The following is a 17,244-nucleotide window of genomic DNA, read 5'->3' as shown; positions in this document are numbered from 1 at the left end:
CTGTCACGTTGGACACGCCCTCAGTCACCAGCCATCATCTTTTGTACACATCACCCAGAGAGTGAGAATGTGCTGTTTCTGTGCTTGCTTTGTGTATTTTCCTTGTAGCATATTTTCCAGCAGAAATGTTTGGATGAGGAAAAGGAAATATTTTGTACCCCCCAAAACCTATAAGGTTAAAGGAAAGTCTTGCTTTTTTAACTTGGGGTCTCTCCTGTGTGTGGACGGGCCTCGCCTCTCTGTGGATTACAACAGAGGGCTGGTGTCCACACACCCAGGCAGGGACACGCGGGGACTTGTTCCTGAGGGCCTCAGACCCAGCGTGGGGCTGTGGGTGGGGGTGCTGGCCGAGTCCACAGGGGCCCCGGCCTCCTTCGTGGCCCCGCCAGCCCCGCCCACTCTCCGGTGGGCACCCGGGCAGTGTGTGCCGCTCCTGGAGGTCGGGGCACTCTCTGCTCTGCGGGGTCTACCCAGTGCCCCTCTTGGGAGCCCCTGGGCCCCAGGTCACCCGGAATCTCCCGCAGCCAGGCCTCTCTCCCTGTCCCCCAGGTGGCATCCTGCCGCCAGACGCTGGGGCCACTGTGCCCCCCGGGCCTGGCCACTCCCCACACCTCCAGGGCCTCTCGTGCCCTGTGTCACGTCCTGCCCTCGTTCTCGCTCCCCCCTGACCCCTGTGGGACCCTGCGCCCAGTGATGTGCCCGCATCCTGTGGCACCCCCACAGCCTGCACCCTGAGACCCCAGTGTGCCCAGACAGGCCACTCTCCGGCTTCCGTTTGCTGCCCCCCCCCCCCCCCCCCCGCCCCCACCCTGCCGGACCCGCGCTCCTCGTCCTCCCTGGCGCCCGTCTCCTAGGCCCCCAGTGCGCTGTGGTGCAGCCTGGGGGGAGCCTGGACCCTCCCGGAGAAGGGCCCCACTGCAGGCCTGCTCTCGTCACGCGTGCCTGTAAATCATGAAGTGAAACCTTCATCTGTGTGGGAGGCGAAGCGCTGGACCCATTGTCTGCAGAAATCATACAGTAAACGTAGAACAGCGATTAGACGCTACTCACCAAGGACCCTTGACTCTAAACATACAGGAAACACCAGTCCCTCTAATGTGCTGGCTTTTTAAGGGGGAGGGGAGTCGCAGCCACAGGGCAGGGCTTCTGCACGGATGGTGGGACTCGCACGGCACAATGGACACCCCAGCCGCACCCAAGGACCCCAGGGCTCACCGACCCCTTTTCTCTCCCGCTGAGAGGGCTCTTCCCGGTTCCCTGCGTGCAGAGGCAGAAGCTGAGGCCAGAGGGCTTGCGTGACCTGCTGGGGGTCACACTTGAGTCAGCAGTGGGGCCCGGGTCAGCCTCTGCCAGGTCTCCCCACAAACCCGTGTCCCCCACTGCCGTGTGCCCCCGCCCCCAGCAGGTCAGGCAGGGTGAGTCCCAGGCCCGTGCTTTCTTGCTGACTGCGCCACCCCCGGGGCCTCCATCCCCCCTTGCCTCCACCATTTGCCCCCACCCCTCGTCGCCCCTCCAGAGGCCAAAGGGCCTTGTAGGCCAGGACACCCCCAACCCCGTTGGCCATTGATGGTGTTCTCAGCAGCAGCTGTGCCTTCTCTTTTCCAGGTGACGCCATCTGGGCCCCATCTGTCCTTCCTCACAACACCCTTGGCACCTTAAGCCACTACCCCCAGCTGCATTTTGGGAGAAAGATGGAGTCGAAGGTCTCAGAAGGCGGCCTGAACGTGACCCTGACAATCCGTCTGCTGATGCACGGGAAGGTACGGAGCCCAAGGCCACCGTGTCCGACCAGCTGGGAGGCTGGGGAGGGTGTGCCCTGTGCCCTGAGCAACCTCAAGCTTACAAAGCAGTTACAGCCCGCCCCAAATCACAGTCCCCCTGGAAGCATCTGAGAGTGACTGTGACCTGATGCCCTGTTGCTGGACACCCGAGTGTGCGTTTCCTACAAACAAGGGCGTAGTGTCCCGTCCACGTCAGGGTGCCAGCACTGATGCGCCCCAGCCGCCCAGGCCCTGCCCTTCACAGTGGGGTGCGTGGGGGCGAGGGGTATTCGGGCCTTCACATCCGGCCCGCGTCTCGTCTTCAGCCTGGGGGATGCCCCCCCCATCTTCCTTCCGTGATTCCTCAAGGCGGCTTTTCTGATGTTTCCTCCCGTTGGTGGGGACGTCACAGGAGCTCCCCCATCAGGGGCGCAGCCGCTGGCCCCTCGTCCTTCAGCACCGTGTGGACCCCAGTGTTGTCCGCCCCGTGCGCTCTTTCATCCGCTCGTCACTCCGGTCTCTGTGGATTCAGTTTGCCGCTTTATTCCGATTATTCCCATTCTGCCCTCACTCGGGTCGATGCCCGTAGGGACCCTGACGCGGCCACTGGGAGCCTGTCAGCCAGGCCGTGTCCTCCCAACTCCCTCGCACTTTCCCTGCCTCCCTGGGCCCAGCCGTTTCTCCAGGGACCCCTGACTCTGACGAGCGGGGCTGGTGTGAGAAGCCCGGGCCGAGTCACACGGGGTTCTCAACCTTTTTTAAAAAGTGAAAAGGCGGTAGCAGTGCTTAATTATCTTTCCATCACAAATCGGGGGAGATTTTATGTTTTATCTGTTTCTTTGCTGGTTTCCTGAGGCCTTAAGAGCATAGGAAATGCCTCCGGACTTAACTGTATGGAGCCGGCCGCTCACTTCTGCTCGTCTGTGTGTCTGTCGGAGGCAAGGGCCTGGGTCTAACCAAGGTCAGACGGGCACCCAGGAGCCCCCAGACCCGGGGCCTCACCCAGGCAGCCTGACTGCCCCTCCCGACACTCCTGACCCCCCGTCCTCGCTCCAGCACAGATGGGTCTCCGTGTCTGGCACGGGCCCTTCCCCAGCCGCTCCATGACGTCACTTTTCTGTGATTCTTCCCCTGCAGGAAGTTGGAAGCATCATCGGGAAGGTAACTACTGAGTGAGCTCTCCCTCTGCCGCGGTCCCTGAGAGGAGGTGACAGGGCCCCGGGCCCGTGCTGGGTGGCAGGACCCGTGCTGGTGCGTGCCTTGCACCGAGGGTTCCAGTGCAGTCCTGAGTCCCCACGGGGCTGGTCGAGGGCCTGCCGTGCGGTGCCCTGAAAACCCGGCAGGTGCTGTCCCCGGGTCCCATCCTGGCCAGGCCCCGGCTGGTCACCACGGCAGCCCCGCCCCCCCGCCCCATGGCCTGTTCTTCTTCCCGGGTGTGACAGCCCAGTGCGTGGGATTCGCTGGCGTTCTCCAGAGCAGTCTCCCTCTGGCCAGTGGGTGGTGGTCTCTCTTGAATCTCCCTTCCAAAATAAAAGACACGTGTCTTGGGGGCAGTAAGAGTGGATTTGGAAGTCCCAAGCACGTGGGAGAAGCTGGGGCGGGGCATCGCCTCCTGTCTCTGGGCCCCCTGGCATCCGCGTCCAGATGTTTCCACAAGAGCCTTGGCGCACCTGCCCTGGCCTGGCCCTGCTTTGTCTTCGACGAAGATGAGGGGTGTGAAGACCCCCACGGGGCAGGAGCCCAGCCACCCCCTGACAGCGTGTGCCCCCAGCCCCCCCCGGAAGGGCCCCTCGCAGGTTTGTGGCGGGGGCTCAGGCAGCCGCGGTGTCAGGCCCTAGCCCCGCGGTGAGGGCTGCTGCTGCTGGGGCCCAAGGCAGGCGTCCCCACCCCACCCACTGCGGCGCCAAAGCCTGTGCCCGCCTGCAGTGCAGCGCCACTGACCCTCAGCCTCTTGTCTCCATCTGTTCCAGAAAGGAGAGACCGTGAAAAAGATGCGTGAAGAGGTGAGCTGACGGGCACTCAGTGGCGTCCTGTTTGCGGGCGGGGGGGAGGCGCGAGGCCTGCAGTCCTGCCCTGTGGGAGCCCCGGCCAGGCCACCTCCGGCGGTCTGGAGACCCCCTTCCCTCTGCGGCGCGCGCCCCCGCGTCAGGGCCTCTGTTTCCGGGGGCGGCAGGGGGCGCGGCGGCCGGCCCCGCTCTGAAGGAGGCCCCGGATGGCCTCCCCGTTTAGTGGGGGGCTTGCTCGTGGCTGTCGGGAGGCCTGGAGGCCCCGTACAGCTTCCGCCCGCGGCTCCAACCCCGTCTGCTGTGCCCACCTTCCAGAGCGGCGCGAGGATCAACATCTCTGAGGGAAACTGCCCAGAAAGAATTGTGACCATCACAGGCCCCACCGATGCCATCTTCAAGGCCTTTGCCATGATCGCCTACAAGTTTGAGGAGGTGAGAGGTGCCCCCAGAGACCCCGTGGCGGGGGTAGGACACAGCCCTTCACCCCTGTCACCTCCTCACTGCCCAGGGGCTCTGCCGTCGCTTGGTGACAGGCCAGCTGTCATGCTCCGTGTCCACGGGCCCGGCCCTGGGCGAGAGCCCCAGCCGTGCCCCACCGATGCTGCCTCCACGTGTGAGCTCGGCCCGGGTGGACCCAAGGACTCTCCTGTGGGCCTGTATTAACACTCGTACACTTGCGTGTCTGTGGCACATCTGTGTGCCCTCTCAGCACGTTAAATGAAGGTTCTCACGTGTTTCCAGTATCGTTCATCTTGCCAAAAGTTATTCAGAGACGCGTTCAGAGTTTTTATTCAGAGGGTGGTCGAGCCGAGGAGTTAAGTTTTTCTGTCAAAATGTGCCTCCCTGTCTGTCCAAATCCCTTCGTGCCGCGCCCAGCCTTAAGGACAGAGGTCAGGGCCTGAGTCCGGGCGTGATCTGCGTCTGCTTCTTGTCCCCCTCCCCCCAGTCCATGGCAGCACCAGGGCCGCCGCGACCTGTGTGTCTGGAGGGATTCGCACGCGCGGGGCCCCTCCTGCAGGTGCAGCTGTCGCCTCGCTCTTGTCCTCCTGAGCCCGGCTGGCCTTCACGCCTCCGTGGTCCGCCAGCCCGTCCACTGTGCCCTTTCCCCGCACACTCGGCCGTTTGCCGCAGTGTGTGTGCCGAGCTTCCCCACCTGGGGACACTTGAGTCCCCACACTTATCCTCTCCCTGCCTCTGCTGCCCCTCCCCCCGGGGGCCGGGACCCTGCCCCGCCAGCCCCCCAGCGCATTCAGATGCCCTCTCACCGAGCCCGGCGTCGGCACTCACTGGCATGTACGTGGCTTGCTGGGGAGGCCCACACGTGTGTCTTTCTCTCCCCAGGATATCATTAACTCTATGAGCAACAGCCCTGCCACCAGCAAGCCCCCGGTGACACTGCGGCTGGTGGTCCCTGCCAGCCAGTGTGGATCCCTGATCGGCAAAGGCGGCTCCAAGATCAAGGAGATCAGGGAGGTAACAGAACCTTCCCCGGATGCCGGTGCCCGCCGCTGGGTGGGTAAAGCCCACCTCTGGGGACCCCAGCCCCCCCACTAGAGGCCCAGCACCGAACCCTGCCAGCGTGGAGCCATCCAGAAAGCGGGTGGGGGGATGTGGAACCCCCTCGAATGTGCACAAAGCTGTCGTGCAGAGGTATGGGGCACCTGTGGGGGGGGTGTGCACCCCAGCCAGGAACAGGCAGGGCCCTTCTGCCACCCAGTCGTGTGGCTCTAGGCCACAGAGGCCGTGGTCTCTGCCCCCAGGCAGGCGCCTCCAGGAGCTCTCAGGCCCGAGCTGTCCCAGCATGGCGGGAGTTGGTGTGAGGTGTGGACTTCATGCTCACACGTTCCCGTGTTCAGAGAAAGCCAGACTTCTCCCCTCTCCCGTAAGGAGGGTGACCACCCTGTCGTGATTCCGGCAAGGAAAGAGTCTAGGCCTTCCTAGTATCCATCTTTCTCTGTGACTCCACAAGGGAGATAAAATTCCATGTATTTGAAAAAAGCGACTCCATTTCTGACTCCGTCTCTGCAAATGCCACTTGCAGGTTAAGACGCCTCTTGTCCAACATCATTGTCCCTGTGTCAGGCCGTGCTGGGCAGAGGTGGGACGGAGGGGACCGGCCCTGCCCATGGGCCCCTGGGAACGGGCGGAAGGCCGGGGTGCCAGGCGTCCGAGCGCCGCACCCTCCAGGCGCCCTCTCCTCCAGCACCCGGGAGCGCTGCCCCACTCCGATGTCTCGTTTCTGCAGTCCACAGGTGCCCAGGTCCAGGTGGCCGGGGACATGCTGCCCAACTCCACGGAGCGGGCAGTGACCATCTCGGGGACCCCCGACGCCATCATCCAGTGTGTCAAGCAGATCTGTGTGGTCATGCTGGAGGTACAGTCCGGGCATCCAGGGATCCCCGCCAGCCACGCCAGCCGTGGCTTCTCCGTGTCGGCTGTGGCACGTGGCTGGGGCCTCGCAGGGGGGCCTGGGGTCAGGAGCGTGACCTGAGTGAGAGCCGTGCCTGGGCTGCGGGCGCCGTGGGAGGGGCAGCTGGCGGCACGTCCCTCATCACGGCCGGGGAGCCGGGGAAAGGGATGCGTGAGGAGACCCTGCACAAAAAGTCGTTAGTCTGTGACGTGAGGGGCACCCAGGAAAGGGGCAGCTGTAAACACGGCCCACGGATGGGGGAGGCCTGCACTCACCACCCCTGCAGGCCTCAGGGTCCCACCAAGACACAAAGGAAGAAAATTACACTGAAACGCCCAATTGTAAAGATAGGATAAAATAAATTGGTTAAAATGAAAGGAGAAGCAAAGAAGACACTACTGAGCAAGACAGAAGCCTCTGGAAATTTGGGGGGGAAGCCCCTGAGATTTAAATCTCCGCCTCTGCCGCAAATAGTGTAGGGCTCACCGAGGCCGCCGGCCCTTGCTGGTCTTGAAGCTAAAGTGAAGTATCTCTGCATCCCGTGAAAGCCCCCGACGCATGCGGGCCTGAGGCCCTGAGGGAGGGTGTGCGCCAGGCGCCCACAGCCGCGGGCCCCCCGCCCCTGTGCCCTCACCCCTCTTGTCCTTGGCCTGGTGTTCAAATCCCCTCCAAGTCTTTAAAAAATCTGCATAGTTTTTATTTTCCTGAAGTACAATATTTTGTGAAGTAGAAAATATTTTTCTAAATATTGGTGTCCTGACAGTCCCTAGCCACTGGCCATGGTGACAGGTGTGTTCGCTGCCGCCCCCTGCCGTGGACCCCGGGAGGTGCGGTGTGGACACACTGAGCGGCGGGGGGCCCCCTGCACGGAGGACGCCCGAGGTGGCGGGAAAGCACACGCAGCCTGAGCTGCGGTGGCCTCTCAGGGTGCAGCGGGCGTGACAGCTCCAGGAGGGACATGGCCTCCTGCGTCGGAGAACAGGGGTTGGGCTGAAACTGTCGGCCTCCTCAGGACTCCTCCCAAGCGGCGCTGCCCAGACCTCGCTCGCGGTCAGAGGCGGCCCCGCGGAAGCAGGCCCGAGCCCGTCTGCTGTGGGTGCCGGCGCCCCAGGGCTGCGGCTGGAGCCGCCCGGTCTTCCCGCACCCGGGAGGCTTCCGTGAGACCCCACTGTGAAGCACACGTGCCAGATGTGAACGGCGGACACGGGACGCGGTGGCGCCTCGCCCTTGCTGGGACACCAGGGGAGGGCGGGCCGCGGCGCCTAGAAAATTGGGCCCATTTTTTAGTGAAAACTAGCTGGACGAGCAGCAACGATTAGAGGACTTACAGACTTAGCTCCAGGGTGGCTGCACACCCTGCAAGTGGCCACCGAGAGAGGTGCCCTCTGGTGCGGGTGGGGCCCCGTGGAGAGCACAGCGTCACCGAAAAGCCTGCCCGGCAGTGCCTGCTGCACCCGGGGGCGGGGGGAGGGGCGGCTCAGAGGCCCCCCCCTCTCGTCTGAGGACACTGGCAGCATGGGAACCGCAGCTCACGGTGCTGACGTGGCGGGCGCTGCCATTGTGGGGCCGGAGGGCTCCGTGGAGGGGGTGCCCAGCTCAGGGACAAGGGGCAGCCACACCGAGTTCTCTGCCAGCAACGTGAGAACGCCACTCTCTCGAACTCCATTCATCACGATTCTGCCACGATGAAGTGAGTCTTACTTGAGCTGTGGTGACCCGGCTACACAGAGACAGTTCTGAAGGCATTCGGTCACACCCGCAGAAACACTGAAGCCCGGCCGACCCTTAGAGCCCGGAATCGCCCCAGACCTGGGTCAGCCAGAGGGCCCCACAGCAGCCCTTCCTGCTTTACAGCAAGGCCACAGTGTCCCCAGGTCACACTGCTCTGCCAAGGCCGTACAGATTGCTCAAGGTCATTCAGAGTAGCCAAGGTCACAAGCATCATGTCCAGGTCAAACCATGTGCCCGTGGTCACAATGCATGGCTTGGACTGCAGAGCTGAAGCTGTCACCCACGCTGCTAAGCCTGTCCCCACATCGCCATGTGTCTCAGGTTGGGGGCACGGTAAGGTCACACCCAGGAGCCCAGGGTATGGGGCTGGGCCTGAGTGGGCCCTGGGCTCCAGACTCCCGGCAGGGACAAGCCGGGTGGGGCTGCTGACCTGAGCTGGGCCCTGGGGCCTCTACTCCTCTGGGAGGTCACCACCTGGCCGGACAGGGGAGGACCCTGGTCGCCTCTGACCAAGGAGTTGGGTTGGATTTATCAGAGTCTGGAAGACTTCTGGTACTTGAGTACCATCCACCCCAAAGTAAAAATCCTATACTTTTGGACACAGAATAATCCAAGGAAATTCTAACAAAGCTCATCATGACTGTAACATATTCATTTGGACTCTAAGCTTTATTTTAAGAAAGTTGATCCCTTTTGTTAACAGTGAGATTGGATGTTTCTAACAGCCCCGTGATGATGCCTACCGAGCATCGCGGCCCTGGCCAAGCTATGCCTCTGGGGCTACGGCGGGACACCCCTGTGGTGGAGCTGCCCGCAAAGGCCGGCTTCATCCTGAGCATGAGAGAGGGGGACAGATTTCCCCAGAGGACACCACCCAGGCTGCCACAAGCGGCCACCTGTGCAGCCTCGGGTCCCTCAGCGTGGGCGGGGGCTCGGCTCCCACGCTTGCTCGACAGGGGGTAGCATTCCACACCACCATGGAGCCCACTGCACTCTGTGGGCAGAGGGCGCCCACGTGGAAGTGTATTCAGGGCAGTGGTCACGTGGAAGAGAGGGGGGCCCGCTGGAGGGCCCCCATCAGGCAGCCCTCCCGCCGCGGGGTGTCCCCTAAGCCCCTGGCACTGCCGGGGTGGGCGGGTGGACGGGCTCGGGAAGGAGGCCTCCCCGTCGTCAGATCCTGATGCTGCGAAGCTGCTCTAATGCTCTCTCTCCCTCTCCTGTCCCTTTTCCTAGTCCCCACCGAAAGGTGCCACCATTCCCTACCGCCCAAAGCCCGCCTCCACCCCTGTCATTTTTGCAGGTGGTCAGGTAAGAGCCGACCCGCTCGCGGCCTCCACTGCCAACCTCAGCCTTTTACTGCAGCCCCCGCCGCTGCCCGTTAGTGCACTCAGGTTTTCTCCCTTCTCACGTGCACGTCTCCCACCCCACCCACGCTGGGCGCAGAGCGCTCCCGGCCCACCACCGGGCACGGGGCGGACGGGGCAGGGTCGGCAGACAGAAGAGGCCAAGGCAGACGTCCCGCAGAGGCTGGGCCCTGGAGCGCCTTCTCCCGGGCCTGGCACAGAAGGACCCCGGTTCTGCCTGGGCGACATTTGCCCAAATCTGCTCCAGTGTCTTTAAGAAGCTTAGCGGAAGGGCCAGGAGCATTACAGTGACCCTACAGTTGGAGGTTGAGACAACGGAGTCCTGGGAACAGGGTCCCGTCTCCCCGAAAAGCACACCCCCAACTGTCCTCGGAGGAGGCTCTAGGAACACTCGAGGGAAGGGATAGTTGCCTTCCCGGTCACAGGGGTGGGTGGCCCTCCACCCTGCCCCGCGCCGGCCAGGCCGGGGACACCTGTGCTGCACGCCTGTTGCTGAGGCCGGAGCCACTGACCTCCTTCCTCCCCTGCCGCCAAGGGGCCGGGAGGCCAGCAGCCGCAGAGGAATTGGCATCGGAGGCCAGCAGCTCCTCGGCAGGGCCCAGAGAGAGCCGAGGAGGGGGCTGTGCCTGCCTCCTGCCGTCGGGCACCTGTCCCACCCACCTCGGGGTCACCACAGTAGGTAGAGGGCCTTGGGGGTGCCCGGCCAGGGTGCCTGGAGCAGCTCTGCGCCCAGTTGGCGGTGACGTGTGTCTTTGTTCAAGGGAGAGTGAAGACCGAGCATTGCCAGAGGCGACCCGGGTCAGGGGAGAACGGCCATGACTTTATTATTAACAAAGAGGCAAATGAAAATTTTCTCCACATTTTAAAGGAATCTTATCAGATCCTCCAGAATGACCCCCATGTTAGGTGAGGGGCCTGTGTTTCCAAGAGCAGCATGTGAGCTGTTTCCCACCGGGAGGGACCCAGTGGCCCCCATGGGGCTGCGTGGCTCAGGGGAGGCGGCCGTCCACTGTGCCCGGCTTCCACGTGCAGCCACCTCAGCCCTCAAGGCTCCCAGTGGCCCTGCCCTTTGCCTGGACCCTTCTTGTCCCTATACCCTCCCACTGCAGCCCCAGGACTTGGGCACGCCCCCATTTTACAGGTCAGAAAGCAAGGCTGCATGTAGTCACGGGGACACACGCAGACACAGGGGGCCTTGTTCAGAACACCATGTCCTTTCTCCTGAAGTCCGGGCAAGCTAGCAGGTTAGCTACCTGTGTGGCCTTGACCCTGACATGGGTTTCCACAATGCCACCATGTGGTAAAGTGCAGTCTGTGTTCAAAAGGAAGACACATTAACACACACAGGAGCCCAGGAAGCCGCATGGGCCGCGGCCAGCACCTCCGCCGCCTGGGTCATCTCCTCTCAGGGCAGCGAGGTCGCCACCATCATGTGCACTTGTCCTGAGGCTGTCCCCAGGCTATCGGGTGCCCCCACGACAGGTCTGGCCAGTGGCTCTTTGTGGTTGTGTGGGGACAGAGGAGCTGCAGCACAAACTGAGAAATGGGCCATGAAAGAGATTTAGTGCAGCCAAGGGGCCCCTTCAGAACCCATACCCCACCTGCTGCAGGACCTAGGCCTGACCCCCCTCCCTGTGGGTGCCCCACCTGCACTGGCTCTCACTCACCACTGGTACCCGAGAGCCAGCAGGTGCCCCACCAGGCAGCGCCAGCCCTGCATTTCAAAAAATAGTTTTAATGTTTCTTTATTTTTGAGAAAGAGCAAGAGGGGGAGAGGCAGAGAGAAAGGGAGACAGAGGATCTGACTTTGGCTCTGAGCTGACAGCAGGGACCCCGACGCGGGGCTCAAACTCACGAACCCTGAGATCGTGACCTGAGCCGAAATCAGACACTTAACTGACTGAGACCCCAGACACCCCGACCCAGCCAGCCCCGTGTTTCAAGCAGGTCGCAGATGAGGAAGGTTTCGCCTGGAGGAACCTTTGTCTGTCCAGCATATCTTCCCTCTATCCAGACAGCGCGGTAAACTGCTCCCACAGCTCAAATAGAATTGAGAACACCACCACCTAAGAGAGTAAAAACGTGTGGGATAAAGAATTGCCCTGTCAGAAGGTGCGTGCAGTTCCGCGGGGGTGTGCAGGGCTATGGAGCGGTGTGTGTCCCAGGCCTGTGACGCGTGGTGACACACTGGAGCATGTGCCTGCTGGCATCTGCACAAAACCTGAAGGCCAGGAGAGGGAGGTGGTCCCACTGCCTGAGGGCGGGTCTGATAAGATTCCTTTACTTCCCCACGGGACGCCACGGAGGCCCCCGCCCCCCGGGAGACCCTCTCCACTGCCTGGTGGCCTTTAACTCCCAGCTTGGGTTGTTTACGAGGAAAACTCTCGGATGCCACCCTCGGTATAGAATCCACGGAAGGGACACTCGGACTGGCCTGGGGTATCCCTCTTGGTGCACGTGTGCAGATGCAGGTGGGCATCACGAGTCCACTCAGGATGTGGCACGGGGACCCCATGTGGCCGGTGCCGGAGCTGCGTCCCTGCCCAGGGCTGGTGTGGCACGTTCCACATCACAGCACGTGAGGCCCGACAGCACGTCTTTTGTCTTTACTCTCCCTTGACCCCTTGTGGATTGTTTGTTTTTGGCCATGAGTTTCTGGGAGCGTCTTAGCGGGTGGACTGTTGAGGCGGGTGGGGGCGGGCAGGGGGAGAGGCTCCCCGCCCTGCCCGCTGTGGCCCCTCTGAGTCGCCGTCTTGGCAGCGAAGCCTCAGGGACCACGCTGGCCCCTGGAAGAACAACCGCTCCGCCCTCTGAGGCTGCAGGTCAAGACCTCCGTCTGGTGACTGATTTGGGCACATTTCTTTCTTAATCTGCCTTTGCCAAATTGGTTTTGAGTCACCTTTCAAAGGTTCTTTGGTTTAGTTTTCTTGGGATAAATACTTTGTAAAAGTGTTTACTCTGAAAGCTGATGAAAATTTCAAAAGGTGAATAACTAATGAATCTGTAACAGAGGGCAGAGGCTCGCAGGGGTTTCTATGAAGAACCCCGGGAGCGGAAGCCTCCCCGGCGTCCCCATGGCCCGGCCATCTCTCCCGGAAGCGGGGCGCGCTGCCCTGGCTCACGGGTCCCGGTGTAGCGCCGGTGGGGCTTGCCACCCCCGTGCCCCCAGTCTGCACCTTCGGGTGCCCTGAAGGACTTGCTCTGTGTCCTGAGCCACCGGGGGTGGGCAAGGGCAGGCTCTCTCCAGGGGGGCTCCGGCCCGTTCTCACGAAGCCCCGCCCCTGGGGAAGCCCGTGGCCGCCGGTGGGCACAACGTGGCTGGCCGATGCACGAGCTGACAGTGTCTCTCTCTTTCTAGGCCTACACGATCCAGGGACAGTACGCCATCCCCCACCCAGATGTGAGTCTCCACTCTGCCTCCCTGGCCTTCTCTTCTCATTACCGTTACCCACCTGCATGCTGCCGTTACTTGCTACTAATATTAATATTACACAATAATATTAATACCGTTCTCTCAGTGTTCCTGACCTCTGTCGTATCCATATGACCTTGAATAACCTTTCACCTCTTAGCACTAATTCTACTTGTGTGGAGGACTTGGCCTGATGTCAAATTGTTCCGATTGTCGCTGCATTCTGGGGCTTTCCTCTGCACACAGGGCCTTAGGCGGTGGCCACAGGGCCGCTCTGCCATGGCACCTGCCCCCACGGGTGCCCTACACCCACCTGAGAGGTTAGGCGACGCGCCGTCGGATGCCGGGGAGGACGTTTGAATGTCCAGTAAAGCCACACCATCCCCTGTGGAGCCTGAGTTGAAACAGCAGCCCCACACCCTGAGTACAGAAGCTAATAGAAGTGGCCTTGGCTTTCATTCCAGAGCCGAAGCCCGTTGCTCCGCCATCGGGCCTGCTCGGATGTCCTTGCGTGTATCCCGGTCTGAGTGCGGTATCCGAGAGGAGGAGGGGGCATCCGAAAACGCACTGTGCCTTGGCCCGGGGGCCGAGAGGCCAGTGTGCAGTGGCCCGTGGCCGTCTCTCCACAGGGAGGCAGACGCTGGGGCGAGGGGGCTCGCGCAGGTCCATCGGGAGGGGCGGGGCGGGGAGGAGAGCGGGGGCACGGCGGGGGGGGGGGGAGAAGGCGGAGGTGGGCTTGGCCTCTGACCGGCAGCAAGCCTGGGGCTGCTCTCGAGAGGCCGTGTTCTTCTCTAAGCCATTCTGAGTCCTGCCGAGCTTCGCGGCCTCTCCCAGGAAGGCGTTTCCCGCATGTTCTCTGGGGTCCGAGGCTCACGCGGGAGGCGCTGCCAGGCTGGTGGGTGCTCGCCTCTTCTGCAAGCCCCTCTGCGGTCCAGCTGGGCGCGCAGGACACGATCAGTGAGATGTGCAGGCAGATCCCTCCCGTGCCCGCCTGCCCCCTGGAGCCCACAGACCCCTCAGGGCCACGGCATCTCAGCCTCCTTTGAGGACACGTGTCAAAGCCTGGCCTCTGCTAGTGACCTCGACACCCCATTCCGTGTTCTCAGAGATGCCTTCATTTTCCTGCGAGTTTCTTAGAGATCCCAGGAGTGGGGGAGGTGGCGAAGGTGAGAGCCTACTCAGCCTTATCCAGAGCACCGTCAGCAGCTTTAAAAGTTAAACGTCTTTTACCCCAAGGACGTTGCCAGCGGTGCCCATGGAAACGAGCGAGCCCGGGAGGTCAGCAGGCAGGGGCAGGCCCCATGCCTCAGGGGCCTTTCTGATTCCAGGTGGGTGACGCCTGTCCCTCACCGTCTTAGCCGACCATGCCGGAGGGCACGCAGATGTTAGAGCCTGGGAGAAGGGGCGGCCGTCCCCCGGGCAGGGGTGCCTGCGGCACGTAGGCACATAAGGGGTGGGCTCCGCCGCTCCTCTCAGGGGTCCCGAGCGGACTGATGGCCAATCAGAACAGAGGCCAAGTGCGTCCCAGGCCTGACTCCTAGGACGGCACAGTGTTCATTTAACGAGGGGCTGCTGGTCTCGTACAAGAGCAGACCGGAAAACCTGGCTCGTTGGCCTTCCTCCAGCTCAGGGACTCAGGAGACACAGTGCTCTGGCCCCTCGTGAGGGGCAGCTGAGCCAGAGAACAGCTCTGAGGCCTGAGGTCTCCTGCAGCCCTGGGCACGGCCTCTGACTCACGGAGGAGAGTTTCTGGCCTCAGGTCCCCACGGCCGTAGTCGCCCACCTGCCTCAGGCTGAAGAACTTCGGTTCAGCTGATTGATTTTTGTATTAACTGGTCGTTATGTCTTTCCATGTGATTTTCTCAGTATCTCTTGAAAGTGGGTAGTTTCAGGCTTTTTTGTCAGGTTCCTTAAACTGACTCCTAACTAATGGTTGTGTAATTGCCGTGTTGTGTTTGGTTCGTCTCCTGAGACGGCGCTCGGTGCGGGACCCTCCCCCGTGTAGACCGGCCGGGGCACAGCAGCGAGGACTCGGGGCAGGGGCTCCGGGAAGTGTGCGGCTTGCGGTCTGGTGACGCTGAAGACCAGACAGTCGTGTCGCTGCTCCATCCGAAACAAAAATAAACCGTCCATCTGCTGACATCGGCGATGATGGCCAGGAAGGAAACTTTTAAAGGGCTTGGTACTCAGTAGGGATTTTTAAGGCCTCGTTTCTTAGACCCCAGATATGACAGTGACAGGGACTATTGCTCGATTTCCTGATATAACTGAGCACACAGTTTAAATGCTGGAGCCCCAGTGGCTGCCGCACGCACCGTTCAGCAGCCCGGGAACTCGCCTGAGTCAGAACCAGACCGTAAGGAAACCTGTTCCTTAGAGCTGACTGTTTCTTCCTCTAGAATAAACTGTACGTATTCCTTCCACGCCCCGGTTCGCCCTCCCTGGAGAATCGCCAGGACCCACCTTGCCGATTTCCCTGCTCGGTTGCGCCGGCCACTCGCATGTTTTGCCCAAATCGCCCCGGACTCGCCCAGGAGAGGCACCAGGGTGCCGGGTGTGGGGAGGACGTCCCCAGCCTGACCTCCAGAGCCCTGGGGACAGCTGCCCCTCATTCCACGGAGCCTCCCGGGGCTGCACGGCTTCAGACTTGGGGCGGGGCAGCAGGGACTCGGGCGTGGGAGCCCCCACCCCGTCCTCGCGCAGTACCTGTGCCCCTCACTTCCTCGGTGTGGTCAGTCAGCCCAGGCCGACCCCTTTGTGATTCCTCCGTGCCAGTCTCAGACTTTCCAAGTCACTCCCTCACGTGACACGCCCCTCGTTCAAGGGGCCAAAAGCAATCAGACAACAATCCACATGCTCCAGGTGACGACACAGGGTTCACCACCTCTGCCTCCTCGCTCTGGCTGCGGGCGGCTCTCAGGGCGGCCACCCAGGTTCAAGCACGAGGAAGTGGTGACTTGGAGAGCTCACCACCGGAGCTCAGGAGCCATGGCCTCCAGCAGCGGCACCTGGTACCCAGGGTCACAGGAGGCATGTTCTTCAGAGTAAGTACCAGGAGACAGTGAGATGGAGTCCTCACAGAGGGAAAAACCAGCAGGAGGGTGCACATTAGGTCCCACTGTCCACTCACAGTTCGCTGTGGCTGCGGGGACTTCCGTGATGACTGCGCGGTGGCCCACAGACTGCTCCCAGCACCTCGTGCGGGACACGGTGGGGAGAGTGGCCGGCACTCTGATGCCAGCCGGCTGCCAGGCCGCACGTCTGCCCTCCTTCTCCCTGGACCCTGCAGCTCAGACTGGCAGGGAGGTGCCCGCACCCCACCCACTGCCCAGGCGTCTCCCACCCCCGCCCCCCAGGCCGGCTTGCCTGAGGTCTTCCTCACGTGGACTGATGGCCATTCTACAAGATGACCACTGAGAATTTCTCAGAATTAATAAAGGAAACCAATCCTTGCATTCAGGAATCCCAACAAATCCCGAACAAAGAAAATAAAACGAAATCCACCTCAGACCTGTCAGAGTAAAACTGCATGACATCAAGATCAAAAGTAAATCTCCAAAGTAGTAAGAACAGGAATGTCACAGAGAGAGGAAGGAGGGGACAGGAGCAGCCTGGAGGCCGGAAGGTGGTGTGTGGTAAGAAAAAGTAATTGTCAACCCAAGCTTCTATCTTAAGAGGCTCTTCCAAGGACCTAAACCCAAGCATTTGCAGACAAAGAGCTGTGACCAACAGGCTTGTGAAGGACGCCCTTTGGGAGAAGGACAGCGATTGTGAACAGAGGCCAGAGATGCAGGGAAAGGGCTTGTTCCATTAACATAAGCACGGGCCAAGGAAATACCGATGATTTTGACTACACAAACATGTATACATTTGGGTAAATGAGAGCAAAAATTTTCTGTAAAATCAACATCAAAGCTGTCTAATTTACGGGATTAACAAAACAGAACAAGTAGACAAAAACAGACCTATGATTCGGATGGACCCCGGGGAATGGAACTTTCTGTGCCTCACCGTGTCATCCCAGAAGAGGCAAAGATACAGAGTTTAGACTTTAAATGTACGTGTTAAAATCTGAAAGTGACCACTGGCAAAAAAGAGTTTAACTCCTTAACTTCCATAAAGATGTAGAGGGAGAATGGATGGCAGAAATTAATCAGTACAAAAGAAAAAAAAGGATGAACAGCAGGAAAGAAGCCTTAGAAGATCAGGACAATTACAAGTGCAAAACAAAATAAAATGGCAGAGATTGGTCTATAGATACGTGTAATTGTGATGAAAGTAGAAGCATTCCAGTTTAAAGATAAGGCTGTCAAACTTAAAAACAAACAAACAAGCAAAAACAATTAAATAGACAAGCTAACAAAACAGGATACAAGCTAACAAAATGTAGCGTTTTCTTCCCCAGGAGACACACCTAAAGAATAAGGACCCAGAAATATCGGAAGAATAGAAAAACCTATCCTAAGAAAATACTGACTGAAAGAAACTTTATGTATCAACATTAATGTCAGGTAGGGAGAAACAAGACTTCAAGGCAAATTCCATATTTAGTCATTTACAT

General features: G+C 60.6%; 1 protein-coding gene across 11 annotated transcripts in view; it reads left to right on the top strand.

Annotated features, from left to right (window-relative positions):
- Nucleotides 1-17,244, top strand: part of PCBP3 (poly(rC) binding protein 3) — a 261,841-nt gene that overhangs the window by 231,591 nt on the left and 13,006 nt on the right. For 5 of the 11 annotated variants that reach the window (XM_039257118.1, XM_039257117.1, XM_039257116.1 and 2 more), the window contains 8 exons: nucleotides 1,606-1,760; nucleotides 2,898-2,921; nucleotides 3,731-3,763; nucleotides 4,082-4,198; nucleotides 5,108-5,239; nucleotides 6,012-6,140; nucleotides 9,141-9,284; nucleotides 12,630-12,671. In XM_039257118.1, coding sequence (XP_039113049.1) covers nucleotides 1,606-1,760; nucleotides 2,898-2,921; nucleotides 3,731-3,763; nucleotides 4,082-4,198; nucleotides 5,108-5,239; nucleotides 6,012-6,140; nucleotides 9,141-9,284; nucleotides 12,630-12,671 — 776 coding nt within the window. The remainder of the gene's footprint in view (nucleotides 1-1,605; nucleotides 1,761-2,897; nucleotides 2,922-3,730; nucleotides 3,764-4,081; nucleotides 4,199-5,107; nucleotides 5,240-6,011; nucleotides 6,141-9,140; nucleotides 9,285-12,629; nucleotides 12,672-17,244) is intronic. The other 6 variants (XM_039257123.1, XM_039257120.1, XM_039257122.1 and 3 more) reach the window with 2 other exon arrangements.

Source organism: Hyaena hyaena, unplaced genomic scaffold (genome assembly GCF_003009895.1).
Source record: "Hyaena hyaena isolate Hyena2069 unplaced genomic scaffold, ASM300989v1 scaffold_600, whole genome shotgun sequence".
In the NCBI taxonomy this organism is placed as follows: Eukaryota; Metazoa; Chordata; class Mammalia; order Carnivora; family Hyaenidae; genus Hyaena; species Hyaena hyaena.
The sequence above is the reverse complement of the archived record's forward strand: the minus strand, read 5'-3'. Positions and strand labels throughout refer to the sequence as shown.